The sequence below is a fragment of the Podarcis gaigeae genome, assembly GCF_964106915.1.
Source record: "Podarcis gaigeae genome assembly, chromosome: 11".
In the NCBI taxonomy this organism is placed as follows: Eukaryota; Metazoa; Chordata; class Lepidosauria; order Squamata; family Lacertidae; genus Podarcis; species Podarcis gaigeae.
In genome coordinates, this window is record NC_139687.1 from 3,517,382 (window position 1) to 3,540,463 (window position 23,082).

General features: G+C 39.7%; 1 protein-coding gene across 5 annotated transcripts in view; it reads left to right on the forward strand.

The window, feature by feature from the left end:
• The window catches only part of LOC310826723 (proprotein convertase subtilisin/kexin type 5-like), a 165,458-nt gene that overhangs the window by 67,383 nt on the left and 74,993 nt on the right, over positions 1–23,082 (forward strand). For all 5 annotated transcript variants that reach the window (XM_083701929.1, XM_083701932.1, XM_083701931.1 and 2 more), the window contains 2 exons: positions 16,051–16,139; positions 21,985–22,157. In XM_083701929.1, the coding sequence (XP_083558055.1) occupies positions 16,051–16,139; positions 21,985–22,157 (262 nt within the window). The remainder of the gene's footprint in view (positions 1–16,050; positions 16,140–21,984; positions 22,158–23,082) is intronic.

Sequence of the window (23,082 nt, forward strand, 5' to 3'; positions counted from 1 at the left end):
CCAGCCTGCATTCGCTCCATAAGACGCACACACATTTCCCCTTACTTTTTAGGGGGGGGAGTGAGTCTTATAGAGCAAAAAATACGGTAGTTGTTTTGGCCAGTTGGCCAGTATTTGGTCAGATTGCAAGTAGCTGTCCATTAGGCATTCCATTATAAGACTTTCATTATATTATATTGCATTTGCTGACAGGCTATACATACTAACTAAATGACACTTTCCGTTCTTAAAACCAAGTTTTCAGAAGTGTGGATTCTGCTGGGAAGAAGCCTACAAACATTCATCACTTGAGCCCTGTGATAATTTTTAGGAAGCAATTATGGTTTCTTTAACTACTATGGTATGCAGGAGTCCTGCCAGATAATTAGTTTGGTTTGAACAAATTGGCAGAGACTCATGAAGTCGTCGGAGTCACAGGCCCACACTAGACTTTCATGTTTGCTTCATTAAAGACAAGAGTCAGCTGTGTATGAAATCACTTCTGCTATGCAAAGTGTCTTGTTTTGTTTTTATGCTGAAACTCCTGTGCTGACCTCTCTCATGTTCAGGTTTCACCTGTAAATATACTTAAAAGCAAAGGTGGGCTGACTTTAGTCTTGGATTGCCTTAAAAGAAAAGATTCTCATGGACTTTGTATGTTTTTCATTTACAAAGCAATAATCCATATTCTAAACATCTTACTATTTAAACCTCATCCATATTAAGTGATCATTCTTGCTTTAGAAAATAAGAAATACCTTGCTATATCGAAACAAAGTATTTAATTTAGTATTATTCATCATAACCCTAATCATTGGCAGGCATTACGCAATCGGCCAGAAATTAGTAGACTTCATACATTAAAAACCAGGAGCGATGTTAATCGGCCTAAAAAGGTAGAGAATTTTAACATATGTTCAAAGTTTAGCTGTATAACATGGTCTTATTATCATTTCTGATCATTAAAAGAGGGGAGCAACCACACCTGTGCAGATAGGGAGTCCCATTACCAGCATGCCACAGTGGAAAAAGCTGTCTCAGGTGCTCACAAATTGTGATTCTTAAAGTGGTGGGATGCATAACAGATTTTCTGATGTTGAACACAATGAGTGAATAGGACTGTAATGGGGGGGGCGTCCTTCCAATATACGGTCACAAACCAGCACTTTTAATTTTGCCTGGAGACTGCCTGGAAGCCAGTGCAGATGAAACAAAACTGGGGTGATAATGATCAGCAAAGCAGGCTCTAGAAATTAATCTGGTCACTGCATCATCAAATATAAATGTATTGTGAAAGAGTACATTTGTTAAGAACACAAAACAAGATTCAGGTTTAGAGTGCAAACACAGGTTGTATGTCTTTAATCTCTTCTGGAAAATAATCATTGTAATGATAATTCTGTTAGGTTGCAAGACTGGCTTGCATGTTTGAAGTTATTATTAACAGTGCAGCCCTGTGGACATCACTGCATAAAACTTTCACAAATACAGTTTTATGGTGGTAATTTGCATGGGTGATGTGGCTGAAGAAAAGCCTGTCATGTTCATGCATGTTTTTAAAAAGACGTGCTTAGGTGATTTGTCCTGTACAGGCAGCCCACTAGTATGCATGGACCATAGCAGAATATAACCCAGAATGTTACACTCCCTGAAGTCTGCAAGGTCAGTTGCAATTCAGTATTATACCTTACATCAAAATGACTGAGTAGCAGGGGCCACCAATCTGAAATGAGTGGGGACCAATTTTAAAAATTTTAAAAGTTTTTTTTTAACAACAACAAAAAAAAAAGGTCAGGCACTTTGTTCACTCTCAGAGAGGCTCTTCTGTGTGTGTGAGAGAGTGTGCTTAAGTATGCTCTATGTATTTGTGTGACAGAAAGAGAGGGAGATATGCATATGGAGCATGTGTCAGAAAGAGAGAGGGGAGATGTGTGGTCTGTTTGTGAGTGTGTTCTGTTGGAGAGTGAGAGATCCACTTGAGCAGAGAGAAGATATGTGTGTGTGGTTATATATATGCAAAATGCATGAACAGGGCTGACTTGCCCATCAGGAGGACTGAGGCAACTGCCAGGTGGCAGAATCCCAAGGGGTGGCACCCCTGTCGGCACTCTGCTCACATCTTCTGCCACTGGAGAAGCAAGGAGAAGCACCTTCAGGTGAGATCTCCTGGATCTCTCATGATATATTGCCAAAAGCCAGCAGTCGCAGGCATAAGCAATGAAATGGGATGGGCAGTCTCTGTGTATGAATGTCTATGCAAAACAAATGCATGTGTGTTTGTGGTCTGTATGTGTGTGGTGAGCGTTTGTAAGTGAGAGGTGTGAGGTCCCCTGGTACTGTGGAATGTTCCCTATTATTAGACCACAACAGCATAGTTGTGCGTGGAATCAAATTGTGTGATCTCCAATCAGCACCAGCAGGGCATACATGAGATTGTCCAGGGATGGGGTGAGGGAGCCACAATGACTATACTCTCTTTAATTTTGTGTTATGTCATGACCCCATTGGCAGCCATTTTGTGTTATGCCACACCCCCATGGCAGATATTTTGTGACAGGTGCCTACAGCACTTTCTCAAAACTGGAAATGTGCCTTTTGGTCCAAAAAGGTTGTCCCTGCACAGTCAACAATCAGGAAGCACTCCCAGAATCAAGCATAAATCGATGCAACCATATTTTCAGTGGAATATGCTTTAGAATTACTTTTCAGTAGGGGTCTGTATGGATCTTTGTTTTGTGAATGATTCATATAAAATCTAATTGGAGGCCACAAAGGTTTAGCAGACCTGATTTTATAGGCTTGTTGAACTCATGTCAGCTCATAGCTAGACCTCATTTTCAGACATTCAGAAAGCCAGGATCTCTATGAGACTACAGCTTGAGGTTACAAGAGGTGAAAAGGCTATGTACACTCACCCTAAATTGCAGCAGATTCTCAGAGACTGCAATTCCGCAAAGGGGTTATAAAGATGTCAGAAACAGAAATCATGTTATAATTTGGGCTACAAGCTGTTCAGTGCAATCCTCTGCATGTTTACTCAGAGGTAGGTTTCATTGTGCTTGAGGTGACCTACTCCTTAGTCAGTTTAATTAATACATCAGTCAACTAAAGTTTTAGCTGGTTAAAGTGTTCCAATTTTTTATTAGTGAGGATGAAATTTAATAGCTGGGCAATAAGGCAAGGACATATTAACTTTTAGACTACTTTCATTACTGTGAGACAGAAAAAATATGTTTAAAGATTACATTTAATGGTGTGAGATACAAGGGTTTTTGTGAATAACTTTTTCCTTAATTTTTGAAGAGAAAATACAATATCAAAATACCATGTTTTAGGGCTGCCACATTTCAAAAAGTAAAAACCAGAACACCCCCCAAATTTTTAAAGTATACAAAAAAAATAGAGGCACTAAAAGGTAGTAGTTAAGGGCATACAGTGGTACCTTGGGTTACATATGCTTCAGGTTACATACGCTTCAGGTTACACACTCCGCTAACCCAGAAATAGTGCTTCAGGTTAAGAACTTTGCTTCAGGATGAGAACAGAAATTGTGCTCCGGCAGTGCAGTGGCAGCAGGAGGCCCCATTAGCTAAAGTGGTGCTTCAGGTTAAGGACAGTTTCAGGTTAAGTACGGACCTCCAGAACGAATTAAGTATTTAACCTGAGGTACCACTGTATTATACAGTTCCTAAAAATTAAATAGTAGACCAGTATGTATCGGATTAAAATATGATGTGAAATACAGTTGTTCAGAGTTCTTTCCCTAATGTCACAGAAAAGCACTTACACTGAGGCCAAGATAATACTAAAATGTATCTTTAGAGCATACATTGTTTAAATCACCTGTTTTTTCATCGGTTAACATTTATTTATGTTCACATCTGCAGTCATAATTATAGTGTTACTTTACGAAATTTAAAGTGCAATACTATACCCACTTAGCTAGGTATAAGCCCCACTGAACTCACTGAGACTTCTAGATAGGCATATCCATGGGATTATGTTGTTAGTGTTGAATCTAAGAAAGCAGGTTAGTCTACACTAGTATAGAACAAAGGATGCTACCTTTTTAGCTGCTTATAACTAAATAGCATGGGGAGAATTGAAACCAGTGAAACAATGATTTAAACAATTTTGAATCAAAATACTTTATTTTAACTGATTTATGAATTATATATGCCATTAAACAGGATTTTGCAAGGCAATATCTGGATCTCTCATCTCACCAAAAATCACATATATTTTAAGATTGACATTTTAACAACAAAGCAACTAACTCTTGAGTTACCAGAGCACTAGGAAGCTGGATATTTAATCTGTTGGATAGACTGTAAGACTAGCCCTTCTTATCATTAATGTAACCATATCCCTGCAATGTTAGTAAGTGTTGAAATTAGAATCTAGGCTAGGTTCCAGGGAAATTTTTACATCACGCTTAACTAATTACCCCTTGCAATTTTATTTAGACCTTCCACTTAAACATCTATGCAGCATTGGATGCTTATAAAACATTTAGTTGTCTAATTTCTGTTCTTAATATAATGCCGCTTAGGAAGCATGATTGATTGATTGACATAATTTCTGTACATAGAATGGAAATCTTTAGAAGGAATACTCTGTACAAAGCATGAGCAACTTCAGTTAATTTTGTTGGTCAAGAGAAACAAACAATGAATCCAAGCAATGAATATTTTCTCCTAAGAAGTGAAAGGTGAACATAGTGTGTGACTGAATATATATTTAACATTCAGAGTTCACTTCAATTGGTTTTTGTTAGGAGCCTGACCTGGACATTGGGGATATACTTTGTCTGAGAAAGAGACTTGGGACCCATCATGGCCTCAGCCCACAAAGCCCTACACCACATCACAGATCATACTCTGCCACTTTCTCCATGGAGTTCTGATGAAGGTGGACCCATTGGGATATTAAAAATCAGTGGATAAGCTCTTGTGTGTCTGCAAGGAGACTTCAAAAATAAAATATATAGTCAGAAGGAGGGGTTACTCAGGTTGAGTAGGCACCTACAGCACCTTGTAGCTCAACTGATGACCAGGAAGGGAAATTTGGTTGCACTAGCCTAAAGCTGCTCAGTCTCTGGTGGACATTTCCTGATATTGCATTTCCCAGTAGTCCATCTTGGGCCCTTCTACTTCCATGGCTTGTTTTCCTACAGTTTAAGCATCAGCCCCCTTGGTCTTTTTTTTTTTTTTATTATAATATTTTTTATTAGTTTTATGAAATACAGAAAAAAGAATAAAGAGCATATTATAAAAGTAGAAAAAGAAAGTTACAAATTTTCTTATTCTTTTTTCCAAATCTACTGGACTTCCCCGCGTCCTCCCAACCCTGCATTCTCTGTGATACATAACTTCTGCAATTTGTTAACTTGTTTCAATACTTATTGTATCTTCCATTTTATCATGTTACCCTATTTCTAATATATTATAACCCAAACCATGTATGTTTTCATTTTAACACAATAAAGTTGTTTCATTATTCTATCTCTGACTTCTTGTACCTTAATTTCCATTTCTTTAATTTAACATTACTGAAGCTAGAATTTCCTGAAAGGTGCGTTTTTTAACATTCATACAACTTATAATGTTTTTCCAAATAGTCTTTAAATTTTTTCCAGTCCTCCTCGATTGTTTCTTCTCCCAAGTCTCGGATTCTGCCAGTCATTTCGGCCAGTTCCATGTAGTCCATCAACTGCATGTGCCATTCCTCCAGTGTGGGTAAATCTTGTGTCTTCCAATGTTTTGCAATCAGGATCCTTGCTGCTGTAGTAGCGTACATAAAAAAGGTTCTGTCCTTCTTAAGCACTCTCTGGTCCACCATGCCCAGGAGGAAGGCCTCTGGTTTCTTAGGTAAGGTAAATCTAAGTACCTTTTTTAGTTCATTATGAATCATTTCCCAAAAGGCCTTCACTTTCGGGCAGGTCCACCAGAGGTGAAAGAATGTCCCTTCCGCCTCTTTACATTTCCAGCATTTATTATCAGACAGGTGATATATCTTAGCAAGCTTGACTGGGGTCATGTACCACCGGTATATCATTTTCATAATGTTTTCCTTCAAGGCACTACATGCCGTAAATTTCATTCCGGTGTTCCATAACCTTTCCCAGTCTTCAAACATAATGTTATGCCCCAAATCCTGCGCCCATTTTATCATGGCGGATTTGACTGTCTCATCCTGAGTATTCCATTTAAGCAACAGGTTATACATTCTCGAAAGTAGTTTACTTTTTGGTTCTAACAGTTCTGTCTCTAGTTTCGATTTTTCCACCTGGAATCCAACCTTCTTGTCTACTTTAAAGACCTCTTGAATTTGTGCATAATGCAACCAATCTCGCACCTTGTTTTTTAGTTTTTCCAAGCTCTGCAACCTCCAATTGTCTCCAATCTTTTCAATAATTTCCTCATATTTAGGCCAATTGGCTTCCATATTAGGTCTCTTACGTGCCTTGGCCTCCACCGGTGAGAGCCACCTCGGAGTCTTACTCTCCAATAAGTCTTTATATTTTGTCCAGACCATTAAAATTGCTCTCCTGACAATGTGGTTTTTAAACAATTTGTGCACTTTAACCTTGTCATACCACAAATATGCATGCCACCCAAAAGCGTTGTCAAACCCTTCCAGATCTAGGACATCAGTGTTTTCCAGTAAAATCCAATCTTTCAACCAGCAGAAGGCTGCAGATTCATAATATAACCTCAAGTCTGGCAGGGCAAATCCCCCTCTTTCTTTCGCATCAGTTAATATTTTAAACTTTATTCGGGGCTTTTTGCCCTGCCAAACAAACTTAGAAACATCCTTCTGCCACTTTCCAAAACATTCCACCTTGTCCACGATCTGTAGGGTCTGAAACAAAAATAACATTTTTGGCAATACATTCATCTTTATAGCTGCTATTCGGCCCAACAAGGAAAGTTTCAATCTTGACCACGTTTCCAAATCTCTTTTGATTTCTGACCAACATTTCTCGTAGTTGTCTTTAAACAAATTCAAATTTTTAGAGGTCCAGCCCCCTTGGTCTTAGACTGCTTGGGCCTTGGTATGAAGAACTGACCTGGTACAATTCTAAAGCTGACCAAAGGCCATCTTAGGAGCTGTTGGCATATCTAGTCTACTGAGCATTTGTTCATCGTTCATTTATCTCACACTTTCCAATGCATTCTCCCAGCACTTCCCCAGTCCCTCTGTTTTGCTTTTAAAAAGAGAAAATTTGTTGCATTAGGACGACCGAGTGCTTTAATCCAATTTAGTTTTGCAAACCTAAAGTTCTGCTATGTGATTGAATCACAAATATAGCAGTCTGGAGGCCAGCGATGTTCCAGGAATGTGGGGCTCAAAGTGGGGTATGTTGGGGATGGCTGAAGATTTGCAGAGCCTTAAACTGCCTCATTCCCCTGACAGATTCCCCAAAGGAGCCCCCAGCTGTACCACTCCTGGCACAATTAATTCCTTCCTGTTGATTGTGGGGCTGGAAATCAAGATCAAAAAAGAGGTTTAATGAAAGCAAAAGAATGGCTTTAAAAGTTCACTGCCACCCACTGTCCCAGTAACAGAGAGCCATAGCTCTGCTATGGGGTTCTCTGACACACATATGGTTGCTCCATTCATTTAGCTTTAAAAAATGGGATTAATAGCCCCTGGCCTCAAAGAAAACAACTTTTCATTCATTCACAGAATTGGGGGCGGGGGGGGGGGCAGAAATATCAGTATTTCTTTAGCCTGCAGCCCTTGGCCTAATTTCATGCAGATGGCAAGGAAAGGAAGGAGCTAAATGGCTGCTAATATTCTGTAAACTCACAGGTTCCTGTCAGACAGTTTGGGAGTATTTCAAATTATTATTTTCATTTCATTCACACACAGATCCATCCTTCTTGATTCCTAGGAGTTCCTCTGAGAATGCAGAAGCTGCTAGAGGGACTTGTGTTGGTAATGGGCACCCACCCGAATGCAGAAAGGCAAGGAGAGGAACAATTTATTGAACAATCTAAGACATACTTATGCCCAAGTGGACATCCTACTGATATGTTAGGGAATAATATGTTTTTGTTTAGTTGATTCATACTTGTAAAAATCTATCATGTCCTCTGAAGAAGAATGGAAATCCTCAAACACACAACCAATCAATCTGAACCATTTGAGCTCATCTCTCAAGACCAAACTTCATTTCACATGCACCTTTGTGCAACTTTCCCTCCACATTTTTTCTTAAGGAAAAACAACAGATGCAGGCTGCAATCATGAGTGGAGCACCAGAGGGGGAGGAGAGCGGCTGCAATCATCTCCTCTTCTGCCATTTCCCCCTTACAAATCTGCCAGCCAGGCTGCTTTCTCCTCTGCAGAGCCATATAGTTCCGCTTCTCTGGGGAGGAAAGCAGCTTTAGATGGGCAGTGAATGGGGAAGTGGCCCAGGGGGAAATAGGTAAGCAGTCCCCTGTACTGCTTAAGTCTAGAAAAAGACAGTGAAAGGATTGCAGCACCAAAAAGACTATTTTTCCTTAGTAAAAAGAGGGGGGGATATAGTATCTAGTTTGGTCCTTTGTTTTGGTTTTTCCTTGCTGCAAAATATTCCAGTGTGAACTTGCTGAAAACCTGTCTGCAGTAATCCTACCAGTAGGATAAATTGAAAAGGACCGCGTGTAGTTGACAAAAGTCATCGTTTAAATGATTTTCTGTCAACATAACTCCAAGGGTGCACGCTCTCTCTCTCTCTCTCTCTCTCTCTCTCTCTCTCTCTCTCAACACTTAACTTCCACCTGTACCCAAACATACACACACCTTTTATCCTTCTTTTATTGCTTTCTTGGGAAATTAAAACAAATTTCCTTTTCCAGATGTCTAATATTACAGCCTGGTACAAAACAGCAGAATCTACACTAGAGCATAATATTTAACACAAAGACATAGAATGAATTCCCTTAAGATTTTGCTATTTTTTCTCTTTAAAACAACAACAATCTACTACATTTTGCTGTAGAATATGTTCACTGTGTACTGAGTCAATTGCCAGGGCCACTAGGGACTAATCTATACTAGTGAGTGATAACGTTATAAATGCGTTATAAAAATGTGACACCAGGGGGCACTGTACAGAAGTCAATGGGAAATTGCATTGACAGCTATGTAATATTTTTTTCTTAGCGCTTTTGTAGATCCAGCCTAGAATTCTGCAGTAAAACATTGTGAATCGTGCAATCACAAAACACAAATTCTGCAATGGGAATATATTAAAGTGTAGAAGTTTTGCAATACAAAAGGTGTTTAATTTGCATGCCTCACAAAATGTGCGGAATTGCACAGTTGGGTGTTTCTGGCTATGTGACCTGAATTTGTTATGAGGATTTTTGGGGGAATATCTGGAAAAGAATACAACCGTGAAGGGATACAGTTCTTTTAAGGCAGTGGGATGTTCTGGCACCAGTGGAGGGAGGTGAAAATAGCTGTGCTTCAGGCAAGAAGTTCCAACAACCAAACACTAGAATTCTCAGTGTTATAGTTACACGTAGGTAGCCGTGTTGGTCTGCCGTAGTCGAAACAAAATAAATTAAATTAAATTAATTTTTTTTTAAAAAAAGTCCTTCCAGTAGCACCTTAGATACCAGTAGCACCTTAGAGACCAAGATTCACTTAGTTGGTCTCCAAGGTGCTAATGGAAGGATTTATTATTATTATTTATTTATTTTATTTTGTTTCTTAATGTTCTCTTTTTCCTTTCCTTTTCTTTTTCGTATAGCTTCAGCAAAAATTGGCAGGACATTGACATGCTTTTCTCTGCAATCCTGAGGGTTAGGAGCATGCTTTTTAAATGACAAATTTTCCAAGTGAATTGTGGCTACTTTTTTGTGTGTGCTATTTATATACCCAATGTTAAAAACAAATAGAAACCTATATTGTTATTGTCTGATATCTGAACCATGATGCCATCCTTTCCCATTTTCTTCCCATAATTCACATACTGCCATTCACATAAACAAATATGGGTTTTTTTCTTTGTCTCAAATTCTCCTTAAAGACTTAGGGTCATCTGAGCGAATTTTGTAAGAGGATTTACATTTCTAGTTACTCATTCAAATTCCATCAAAACTGTATTTTTCTATATTGATATAAAGGTGTCCGAAAGCACGAACACTGTAGAGGACTTTCTGTTGTTGCCCCTGTTCCACAAATGCACAGGAATTCCTTTTGCTTTAACACTGTAAATAATCATTCAGAGGAACTCCTTGAATCTTAGGAAGCTTTCAGACAACAGCTCCTAGCACTAAACAAGTGTTTCCCAGCTATAAACTATAAGCAGAATTGTTACTGACTTTCTACACTGGAAAATATAGTTGGAGGGGAGGGGGGTTGTGTGTGCATTATCTATCACATATCTATCTATCTATCATCTATCTATCTATCTATCTATCTATCTATCTATCTATCAATCATCTATCTATCTAATCTATCTATCATCTATCTATCTATCTATCTAATCATCTATCTATCTATCTATCTATCTATCATCTATCATCTATCTATCTATCTATCTATCTATCTATCTATCTATCTATCTATCTATCATCTATTCCAGTTGGGGGTGGCTGTTTTAGTATACCTGATGTAATAGCTTGTGAAGCGTGCATTTTAACTATTAATTTTTACTGTACTGTTTATATTTGTAGTTTTAGATTATACACCCTTCAGCATAGAATTCTTATTTTGTTAGTGTACAGGGCCATGTACAGTGATGGTGCTATATAAATAAAAGTCAAAAGAGTACTAATAACTCATAATCTGCACTTTTATAAAATAATATTTCAAAAACATTTCATCCATACAGTGGGTGAAAGATATTGTTTGTTTCCCCTTTCCTCCAAAACTTTATTTCTGAAATGGCTACTTTAATTAATCATAAAAATAATTAATCATTTCCAAGTTATTATTATTATTAGTTATAAACTCCCTCTTCTTGTGGAAATTAAATTAATTGACCCTCCCTTGCCCTACTCCCAACCTTCTTGATGCAGAGACTTTAATTGATCATTCCTGTAGTTACGGTATCCTGTATTATATTTTGGGAGTGAGATTTTATTTTAAATTGTTAACTAAAAATCTTTTATCTGTTCGCATCCCTGCCAGATGTTTATCCTCCATCAGGTGCTGAGTATATGTTTATTGTCAACTATGGTAGCACCCTTTGCATAAAAAATGAACAAGGCTGTGTTCTGTGATGCTGTGTATGCCAATACTGCTTCTAAGGAAGTTATCAGCCAAGGCAGCAGGTGAACAGAGAGGGCAGAAGAAAATAACATATAATCCCTTGAAATTTTTCCAAGACAGCTGCACAAACACTGCTGACGTACTTGGGGCAGACAGCTAATAACATGAATATTTGTGACTTGCTTTTTGCCAGAATTCTTTTGTATGCAAATTCATTTCCACAGCATACACCAGGGAACGGGAATAAAAAACCCCCTATAAATTTAAAGTATTATTTGCAAATGCCTTCATTGCTGCAAAAACTCCTAAAATAAGTAAATCAACAGTTAGACTGATATAACTTCATAACAGGTTTGACTTTTGTCACTGAATTGTTGCTGTTTATCTTATCATATTGCCAAAAAAAATCACTCGAGTGGTTGGTCAGACTAATAAGATTGTTTTTTCTTTCTTTTTCTTTTAATGACAGTCTTTCACCTTCATGGCCTTTATAATTATTAATTAAGGCTTATTTATTTATTATTTCTATTTTAAAAATCACTTTGAATTTGTGGGTACAGAAAGGTCTGAACTCCTTTTCCAATCATATTTCATGGTTGGTGATGATGGGGAATTAGGGCAAAATACTACTGAAGCTTTTCCCAGTGCCTTCCAGCTGGTGGCTCTCATTCTCTTCTTTCGCACGGTTCCTAGAATGACGCTGTGTGATGTAGCATTGTCCTGATGAGCTCCCCTAGAATCCCTGTTCAGAGTAGCATGGCACCATCTTGTAGTGTTGCTCCTGGAGGCTTGGACGACTGGCAGCTAGCTGCAGGAAGGGAGTGAATTTAGCTCCATTCCCCACCTGCCTCTCTCCAAAGTGGTGCAAATGCACACATGTTTCAGCTTCTATATTTTGGGAGAAATTGTTTTGCTTTCAAAGGCAGCCACATCAAGTCTGGCACCATAGCAAAGGCTTAAGGCTCCCCTGTTCCCACACCATAAGCTCCTATTCTGCATCAACATCTCCTAGTCTCATCATGTTGGCAATTTGGGAGGGGGAGCCTGCGTTGAGGGCAGAACTGCATAGTTAAGGTCATGTCTAGTTTGGCTCTCCTTTACATCTGGTGGGAATAAAAGATTATCTTAAAAGAGTGAAGAATGGTCAGCATATATGTGGGACTGAAAAGCAGTTCTACTTATTAAATTCTATATTGGATTAGATTTTTTTATATTAAAAAATCTGGTAGAAGTGTGCTCTGTAAACAGGCTAAATGTGTATAATGAAAGGATGAATGTTAAGGTCAGGTAGTTGAGACAGCAAAAATTGCACCTTGACTTTCTGCCTAGACTAAAATCTTATACAAACTCAAAATGGATCAGGTTTCTTTTTTTCTTTTTAATTAAACATTTTGAGAGCAACCTGGCAATACGTTCTGAAACAAGTGAGGTAGTTATTATGCATAATACATGAATGTGTCACCTAGTTATTCTATGAGATTTCCCAAGTCCTGAGCGTCTTCATCTCAGAATAACTCTTCTGATCTGTTGCATCAGCCTACATTCTGACATAAACAGACCCAAGTAACCAAAGAGGTTGGGTTGCTTTTACCATCAGTGCATAGTGAGAACTAACCTAAGGTTACCAGGTGTCCCCGTTTCCCAGGGACAGTCCTCGGATTTACAAATCAGTCCCCATACAAAATCCATTGAAGTTGAAAAGTGTCCCTGGATTCATCGAAAAAAATCTGGTAACCTTAAACTAACCTATGAAGGAAAAAGTTGTAATGTGTAGAGTTCAGAGGACAAAAATAGCATCAGTATTTTTTTAAACAATATATTTCTGAGATAACTGTTGAAAAAGTATTGGTGCTAAGAACATATGGAGAAAATTGGTTTAAAAAACATTATGGCATTCTGCCTGTAAAGCTATGTAGACCTGGCCCTGACCTGCACCTAGCCAAACTAGCACATTGATTATGGAATTCATTGCTATGAGATGTGATGGCCATTCACTTAGATAGCTTTAAAATGGGACAATGACTTTATAGTACCTCTAAATTCAGAAGCAGCCTGCCTGTGAATACCAGTGGCTAGGGAACACAAGCATCTGCTTGGCATTAGGAAACAGGATGGTGGACAAAATATACCCTGGATGTGTTCTAGCAGGGCTCTCCTTTTGTTCACAGCTGAGAGATCATTTGAGAATGCTTTGATACTGCTCTGAGCAACTCGAAGGACTCATTGCACAAATAAGTTCATACTTATCTTTTTAATGCTTTTAGAAATGTGAGTCTTTGTACTGTTGGGTAGTAACATATCTTGGTTACATGATGCTAATATGTTACTCATGTGTGACAATTTATCATCCTCTCAGAATTGTTTTCCTACTGCTAACCCCCCCCCCCCCATTTTAGTATTCATTTTCAGAATACTTCAATGGGTTTGTTTGCATTAAGCAACATTGAAAAATAAAGATAACTGCAAACAACAGAGATTAATCAAGCTGAAAATTTTATAAACATGGATTTCAGAATTGAACATAATAAAAGGCTTAAAATGCCAGTAAAATTATAATATTTATTACTTTGGAAAGCACCAAAATCTCAATTATAAAAACAAATATAAAGTGATTATATGCAATTCATTTTCATACATAAAATATTTAACTAAAAGTTTTGCAATTTTGTTAAATGGGGAGGTGTTATGCTTTTATAGATCCTTGAATGCATTGCTCATGTTTTAGAACAATACTAACTAGACGTAACTAGTTTTATGATGTGACAAAGATGAAGGGCTCTTATATTCTCTGTGCTTTCCAAAATGTTTTCCTTCTCACAAGTTTTGGTTCAGTATCACTGTAGTCCAGTAAGTCTCCAGAGGGACTGATCGTTAAACTCCTCTCAAAACTGTAGCTCTGGGAGAGGAATAGAGATCGCCTAACAACTCTTAGCCCCCTTAACAAGCTGCTGCTCCCAGTATTCTTTGGGGAAAACCGTGTCAGTTTAAAGGGGTACCATAGTGCTTTAAATATATGGTGTGAATGTGGTCTACATGTGAAAACTGTATACCAGGTCAAGAAGACACAAGGGCCTCTTTAGTATATCATGTTTCACAGTCTGAATAACAAACATCTAAGTTGGTGCAAAAACCACCACCAAGGTCACTTAGACAGCTGGTTATCTGATTGTCTGCTATCTATAATTAATTAAATTTATATACCACCCATCATCCAAAGATCACAGGGCAGTTCACAGCATAAAAAGCCAAAATGAGAACACAAAATACATAGTAAATCAAAAACAAACCAATATCCCCCCTCCCGACAAATTTAAAAAGACCATAGGATGTTAATCAGCACATTTCAGAGAATATTTTTCACCTGGCACCTAAAGACAGATAATGAAAGTGCAAGTGAGTCTCCCTGGAGAAAGCTTTCCACAAATGGGGAGCCACCACAGAAAAGGCTTGCTCTTGTGTTCCCAATGTCAGGACCTTTTGTGGAGGAAACACATGAAGAAGGGCCTCCATTGATGATTGCAGGGTTTGGATAGGTTCATATGGAGAAGGGGGTCCTTGAGGTATTGCAGTCCTGAGCCGTTTAAGGCTTTATAGGCCAAAACCTGCGCTTCAGATTGGGCCCAGAAACCAATTGGCAGCCAGTGCCATTGAGCCACAATCAGTGTAATATGTCCAGCACACCCACTGCTACACCTGCCGATGTAAAGGAAAAGTAGAGCTGTGTGCCATCATATTGCTGACAGTGTACTCCAAAATTCTGGATAACCCAACTCAGCAGTTCCATGTAAATGTTAAGCATTGTATGTGATAAAACTGAACCCTAAGGAAACTCATATTGAAGGCTTCACAGGGCTGAAGAGCACTCCCCAAGCACTGGCCTCTGGAAATGGCCATCCAAATAGGACCAGAACCACTGCAAAGCTGTGCCACCCATCCTTAACTCTGGCAGCTGCTCCAGTAGGATACCATGGCTGATGGCATTGAAAGCCACAGAGAGATTGAGCAGAATGAACAGGGACATATTTCCCCTCTCTCTCTCTTGACAGAGGCTATCATACAGGGTGACCAAAGCAGTTTCTGGGCCAAAATCGGACCTAAACCTCAATTGCAATGGATCCAGAAAACAGTTTCCTCCAAGTGTGCCTAGATCTGGTCTTTGATCATTCACTTAAGAACCTTGCCCAAGAAGGGGAGATTGACAATTCAGTAGTAGTTATTTTGAAGAGTTGTCGAAACACATGTTCCTGTTCAGGGCCACAGGTGCTCTTTGATGCACACAGGAAGAAGTACTTTTACATAGTCTCTGTTGAAATGAAAGGGTGACTTTGTAGGTTTGGAACTCTGCACAGTGGTACTTCCCTGCCCATAAGAAGCCTGTGGGTTGAAAAGGAGGAGGCTGCAAGTAAGACCAAGGGGCACGGGAGTGTTCATAGCTGTATTTATTATAGATTGAAGTGCTTTTTAAAATTTATAATGATGGTGTCCTAAAAGCATCTGCTTAAGATGTGTGATACTTTTTAAAGTTTGATATCAATTCCATATGTTCTTATAACATGCTGTGTTCGTGCTGCACTTGTCTAAACATGTTGATTAAAAGCAAAATCATAGTTTTGGTTATTGGGTTTGACATCATTGGAAAGATAAGGATTATGACTAAGCAGCAGTGCCTGAAGCAAAAGTTTAAATGAATTCTAAACATACATGGTAGTGTGTATATATATTTAAAGTACATGTTTCAGACTGGGGCATCTTACACATAGCAGCTGAAGATGAACACAATCAAAGGTATTAAATACAGACAATCTCTCTCTTAGTGGTTAATAGTACTTATATTAAAATATCCGTCTATTCCTATAGGCATGGAACCCGTTGTGCTGGAGAAGTAGCAGCTAGCGCAAACAACTCACACTGCATAGTTGGAATTGCATATAATGCCAGAATTGGAGGTAAGTGTAACTGTTGTCTATGATTAATGTAAAAACCTAAGAGCAGAATCATAAGCAGGCTTGCTCAGAAATAAGCCAGACGAGGGGGAGAAAACACTCTAAAGCTAGACACAGTGCAGGCAAATGATGGGATAAGGCTGCTGCCTCAGGCAATGGAAGCCCTCAAGGTGGCGCCCCACCTGCCCCACCAATTTTGGGTGAGATTTAGCGGTGTGTGAAAAGACTCACCTGAAATCAGTGCCGATGCTGTCAGTGGAGGTGGTGGAGAGGGTGGTGCAGGCAGCAGTGGCAGGGCAGCACTTCCTGTTTCATCTCAAGTGGTGAAATGGGACATGATGTCCCTGGCTAGACATGAGATTTGTTCAAGGTGTATTTTGGATGGGGCCATGAGGCAGGGTCAAGCACCCACCTCAGGCAGCGGAAGTGCGAGAAGTGGCGCTGTGCCAGCTCCACTGTTTCTACTGTCAGTGCGGGGTGTGTTCCGACATGTGGCATTGCTGCTCATTTCCCTGCCCCCAGATGGAGAAGCCAAGTGGCAAAGCTTTGAGGAGTGCCCCAAATCCTGCCAAGTTCAGTAGGAGCCAAGGCATTCCTTTGCCCCATGGTGCAACTCCACTCTCCCCCCGGGCAGAGGGTGGGGAGAGAAACCAAGCGGCAAAGTTTTGAGGAGCCCTCCGGCTCCCACCGCATTCGATGAGAGGTGGGTGCAGTGGCAGTGGCAGTGGTGGCCATGGTGGGGGCACAGGTGGCCAAATGGGATGGGCTACACTTGGTCGGGGCACTGTTTCTAGAAGCACATCTCAAATGCAAAACCTATGATAATGTTGTTATAATATATCATCATATGCTACCAACTATTGTTGGAAATTAGTTCTTTGGCTAGATGGATTGTTGACGTGGCCCCGTGAGGCAGTTTCCGTTAGTACATGGGTTCAATCCACACATACTAAACCGACCTATCTATGGCTTAGCACGAATGAGCGTATGTTCAGTTTCCCTGAATGAAGGATGGAGCTACTCCACCTTTGATCTTGCTGCTGCCATACCATCCACATATGGCTAAGTAATGGTTTGGCTTAGCATTACGTACATGAGAACTGGATTAATGTTTGCCTGTGTTGTTTTTTTACAGCCCTAGTCCATCCAAATGTTTTAACAGTTAGATTGTTGCTTTGTTGCTGTCTCTGAAGTTACAGTGGAATTTAAATTATTTGTTATTCGCTAGGCTGAATCTCAGTTAGAGGACAATTCCTGAGTTATGGTGAACAAATTTAGATAGTCTATCCAGATAGTTACAGGAATTTCTGTTGATTAAGTGGGCCTAAAAGTCAGTGTCATGGGACATGCCTGGCTGCCATTAAAAATAGTGATCCTGTTTCTCCTCCTGTAATTCCCAAGGATACAACATTGTGTTGCAAGTTGTTAGCACACCCTATGCTTCCTCAGTTTCATAAGCAACAGTCAATGAAGTGAAACAGGAGCATGGAGTCGCATCTTCATGAGTTTTTTATGTTACAGGGGAATAGGATATACAGATTTGTTCTTTTTTGTAGTAGCTGCACATCCTCTGTAATTTATAGTACCAGCCTACCGTTCTTGGCTTAAAGTCAGTAATTTTAAGTGAAATTCTTTATTTCAACATTTTCAGGTGGTTTTTTTCCCTTTCATTATTCGGCTCAATAATGCCACTTTAATCTTAGTATTTCAGCTAATACTGAAGGAAGAAAATAGCATTGTTGTTACCTAGCTAAGTTCTACATTGAGTAGACCCATTGAAATTAATGGACCTACGTTACTCAAATCTATAAATTTCAGTAGGTATGACAAATGTTGAATACAACCCATTTTATGAATAACAATAATCTGTTAAAACCTGTGAACAAACTTGTGCTTGATGTTGCCAGAACCAGATTTCACTGTCTCAAGCTTAACTGGCTGATAGACAATTAAGATTTTCCTGTTACCAGAATCCCAAAATGTTTTGAAGAATGGTCTGTTATTGGAAAAACAAAGAGTATGTTGGAGATTGTCCGTCAGGGTATAACTATTTGAAATATTCAATGAAGAATCTTTTAGCGCCTTAAAAAATAGCAATTAATAAAATATTATCAGAGGCTACAGTTATTTTATTTACTCTGTTTATATAACAGCCCATAACTGGAGATCTCCAGGAAGCTCACAAAGGAGAGAGAGAAAATGTACAGCGCAATAACACTATAACATATTAATTCAAAACACAAAACACAATTTAAAACTTAACATAAGAGGCTTATGTGTTATTTAAAAGGCCCAAGTGAACAGAAAAGTCTTCACCTTGTGCTGAAAAGACCAACAGGATTGTGCCAGGCAATCCAGTTAAATAATGTCAAACTGTAGGCAAATAATAGCAACTACTTCACCAAAGTGCACATGATTTGCCAGCATCGTTTTCCTGCATCTCCACTTAAAGCTTTTCTAGGCTGAATGCTTGGAAGGAGCTTTTCTTGGGTCCTTGGTCTGCCGCTGCCGGGCCAGACAGTGCAGACCAATGGTGTGACTCAGCAGCGGGCAGCTTCCGATATTCATAACTTGCTTGCTCTGATTATTTACATCCTTAAGATAAAAGTAAAAGGATTGCGACCTGAATTAATGTTTGTTCTTTTTCATAAAGTAAATTTCACAGTGAGATCAGTATTTGGACAAGTGTGACCTCGCAAAGCATGAGCAGTTTTGTTTCGAATCAATTAGAAAAGGGGGGTGGGTGGGACTTTTTCAATAGAACAGCCAGGCTTAGGTTAAGAACTGAATAAACACTCAAGCTAATTCATAGCAAAGATGGGAACAAAGCTGTTATGTTTTATAATTAAAAGATGCTAATTTGGTATATAAATAGAAACATTTATAACTTGCAGGTTGTCAAGACATGGTATGCTGTCTGGTTTAAGTTGAATCTCTGCTCTGGCAGAATAATAGAATATGCATTTTAGAAAACAATATTGAAAGTCCTCAGCTCATATTAGATCCCAATATGATGCCATTCTTTGAATGAAGGCACGTTTTATATAAGCAATGAATTGGATTCATGTATGGTTCTCCAAGCCTCCCCGTCTGCCTCTTTATGTAAACAATCTCCTGGCAGTGTGCAGTATCCCCAGTGTCAAATGCCATCCTCCACCTGCCTGCTAAGTTCCTAGGCTAGGGTTTTGCTCTGTGTCCCATCACTGTCCAAAGTCCAGAGGAAAAGGCCTTTTTTGGAAGTGACACCTACACAGCCTTTGGACTGTGTTGCTCCAGGAGCCATCCCTACTCTGCCTGCTTCTAGGTGTCAGGGCTGTTTAGGCAAGCATATGAGCCAGATAATGGCTGGGTGGTCTGGCACTTCTATTCTTCTGCTGATGCTTTAGCTTACGCCTTTGATATAGTGATTACTCTTATGTGATTTATTGTATTTTAAGTATTGTGAGCAGTCTTACATCCCCTTTATAGATAAAAAGGCAAGGGATATATTTAGTAAATAAATAAATAAATGCCTCAAAGATAAAGAAACTGGAATTCTGTGGGTATATATAAATGTGGAGGAGGTGCCCATTTCTGAAGTGTATGCTAAACTGCAGCAATACAGAGAGGTCTGTTCTTGAATTATTGGTTGCTGTTCATTTATCCTTGGTTACTGATTAGTTTTGCTATGGAGTGAAGACGTTACACAGAGTGTAATGAAGAGGCTGCGAAGAGCCATGTGTTTGTTAATAAACATGGAATGCCTCTCCTGATGTGAATCTGCAACTGAGACTCTTCTCCACATCCCTTTTTGGAGGGAGGCATAAAAGAAGAAATAGGTGGTTAAATATGTGGTTAGTTGGTTGGAAACCTTTTGTGTAGCAAGTGCCTAACAAGTTTAATAAATAGTTGTAGCAATAATAAATAAGGTCAATAAACCATATGGTAAAAAACTTTCCCATATAGTAAATATATATATATATAACACTATTCTAAACTGGCAATCCCAGGGTGGCGTACAATAATAACAACACAATGTAATACAATACCAGCAAAACATACCACACCATAGGCCACTTCTTTTCTGAACACACTTCATCAGGTGACATCACTCAAATAAAGGCCTCAGTGGAATTCACCTTATATCTATCTATGCTTCAAGAATGAATCAAGCTCAGTTAGGCATAGTTACTTCTGAGTAAACATGGATAGGGTCTGTGAACAATAGACACAGGTACATGAAAGGAAACAGACAGCAAACAGAACAAACATCCTCACACTTGCATACACACAAGGCTGGTGTCAGGAGTTGTCATTGTGGGGCAGCCCCCTAGCCTTGGGCTGCTTGGAAGGATTGGTGCCACCCTTCCTGCCTTCTTTTCCCTGCCATGCCACCAAGAGTGTCGCCTATACTACAGCCAGCAGCTGGTGATATTAACTAGCCTGCCCAAGCAGGCGAGTGAACAGTAATGTCTGTCCATAGATGGAGGGTAAGGAAGCAAGTGGTAGCTGCTGCTCCAGTCCTAGTGAGTGGCAATGGCAGCTAAGTGCTGTTCCCTTGCTTTCTCCCTTCCTCTGGGTGGCAGCTGCTGTGGTGACTCCTAGCATCTGTCATCATCACCCACCTGCCTAGGGTGTGGAGGGTGAGTGGCAGCAGCAAACAATGGTGTCGTGGGCACTGCTTGCCCTCAGTCCGATGGAGGAAGAGGGGGAAACACCAGACCACCTTGGTGACAGTGAGGCAAGCCATGGGGAGACATTGCAGAGAGACCTCCCCCCCCCCAAAAAAAATTTGTAAATTTTTATTGTTATAGATTTTTTCATATTTTGATATTAATCACATTTGCTTTAGAATGTTGTTGTTAGTTGCTTTGGGCTTCGTTTTGCAAGGAAAAGCAGGGCACCAATATGAAATGAAAGAGAGAGGAGAGAGAAATAGAAAATCTGGACTTCGCCCTATGTACACATACATAAGATGCATGTACATAAGAGGAAACAAAACCTCACACCACGAGGTGGAACTCAACGGGCCTGCTTCTCACTGCCACTACTATCCCTGCTTCTTTCACCACCAATGATCTTTGTGCCAAGGCCTGAGTGTGCCCTCCTGAGATTGAGAATATACCATTTCTGTCACCATCAAGAGAGCTTTTCCAGGTTCTGCCACAGAGAAATAATTCCACACTACCTGGTTTAGCTCTCCAAGTGGGATTTGACTGGCAGTGGGGTGAAATGGTGGAGGTAACAGTAGTTACCTAGAGGGAAGTGCTGTAGACTCTGCCAGCAACAGGAGATCACCTTCCAGATCAGCAGGGAGATTTCAGCAGAAGGCATTCTAGTGATCCAGGACTCAGGTAAACAGCAGCTCTCCCCTTCCCTGGAACAGTCTCTTTAGCAAGCAGCTCAAAGGAACTTAGGGGCACCGCGTGCTGGCTTCCCCAGCCCACTTACCCTTCCTTTCAGATGGATGATTGGCATGTTCATCGTGAACTGAGGCCAATTAAAAATGTATTATAATTTGTTTCCACACCATTACTTTCTGGAAAAAACCCTTTTTAATTTTTTTAAAAATGTGTTTTGTTTGAAAATGGCCATTTAAAAAACATTAAATAGATTGGATCCTGTGAAAACAAGTAATCCAAAGACTTCATTTGAGCATAAAAATGCTCAAATGCTATTTATCTTTGATTTATTTTGTTTATTAATAAAATAAAAAAACACATTGTCAAGCAGAACATGAAATACGAACAATAACAAAGCTTTTTGGCCCAAAGTATGTTTGAGTCAGTTAAAAACACCAACCATTTTCCCCCCACCAATGTGCTTCAATATGTCCATTGTCATACAATTTGCCATTTTTCTTTTCAAGGAGTACGGATGCTAGATGGTGATGTTACAGACATGGTAGAAGCAAAATCACTTAGCCTCAATCCCCAGCACATACACATCTACAGTGCTAGCTGGGGTCCCGATGATGATGGGAAGACAGTTGATGGACCTGCTTCTTTAACGCGCCAGGCCTTTGAGAATGGCGTCAGAACGGTATGTTTGTACACACACATCCTCTATTTGTGCATTTGGAAAAGAAGAAAAATAAAGTAATATAGTAAGATAATGGAAAAATAGGTAATGTGGTACATTTTATGGTACCAGGTTTTGCTGAAACCAGGGGTAGGAGGAATCCATTGCTTCTGTTCCATAATTTTCCTAAACTAATTACTGAAAAATCCAGACATTATGAAGTACAAATGAATTGCACACTGATTACATAGTCAGCATTCCAGAAACTAGAGGCCTCTGAGCATGCCCAGGCAGCTTGGCATCATAGGAAATGAGCGTGACCTTGTTCAAAATAATCCAGTGTTGGGAGAAGTTCCTGCAATTAAAAATATTTGGCAGCTTGCTTCTCAGAGATTGGGTCTTCCATGTTCCTCTGGCAGAATCATTTTGGAGGAAAGAAGGTCTGATGTCTCTTGTTCACGCCACACTGCGGGCCTGAGTGTATCTCAGCACATTTCCTTTCATTCTGAAAGACGCAGCATGCACGGTAGCATGCTAGCCAAACAGCAGGCTCTCACTCTGTGCCCTCCTCTGTCCTACCAGCTAAGGACTACAGTCTCCATAGATTTCTAGAGAAACACTTAATTTCTAATCTTAATTTCAGAATCTTCCATAGCTACCTTCACAAATAGTATTCATTAAGGGGTTATCTTACTGTGACTGGCTGCATGGTTGCCCCTGTCCTAGCGTTAGGCATGTGTCCTGAACATCCGAACATTGGCATGAACATCTGAAGGGAAGCTTTACATGAGTAGCTGCTTGTATAAAGGCTTCCTCATGACTGGGACTCTGTAATCAAATTCTGATAGTGTTGAAGGCTACACGCAAGCAGTCATTCACACATAGGCCCCCTTCCCATAGACATCTGTGCCAATATCCCTGGGGCAGAGCAGGGGCATACTTGATG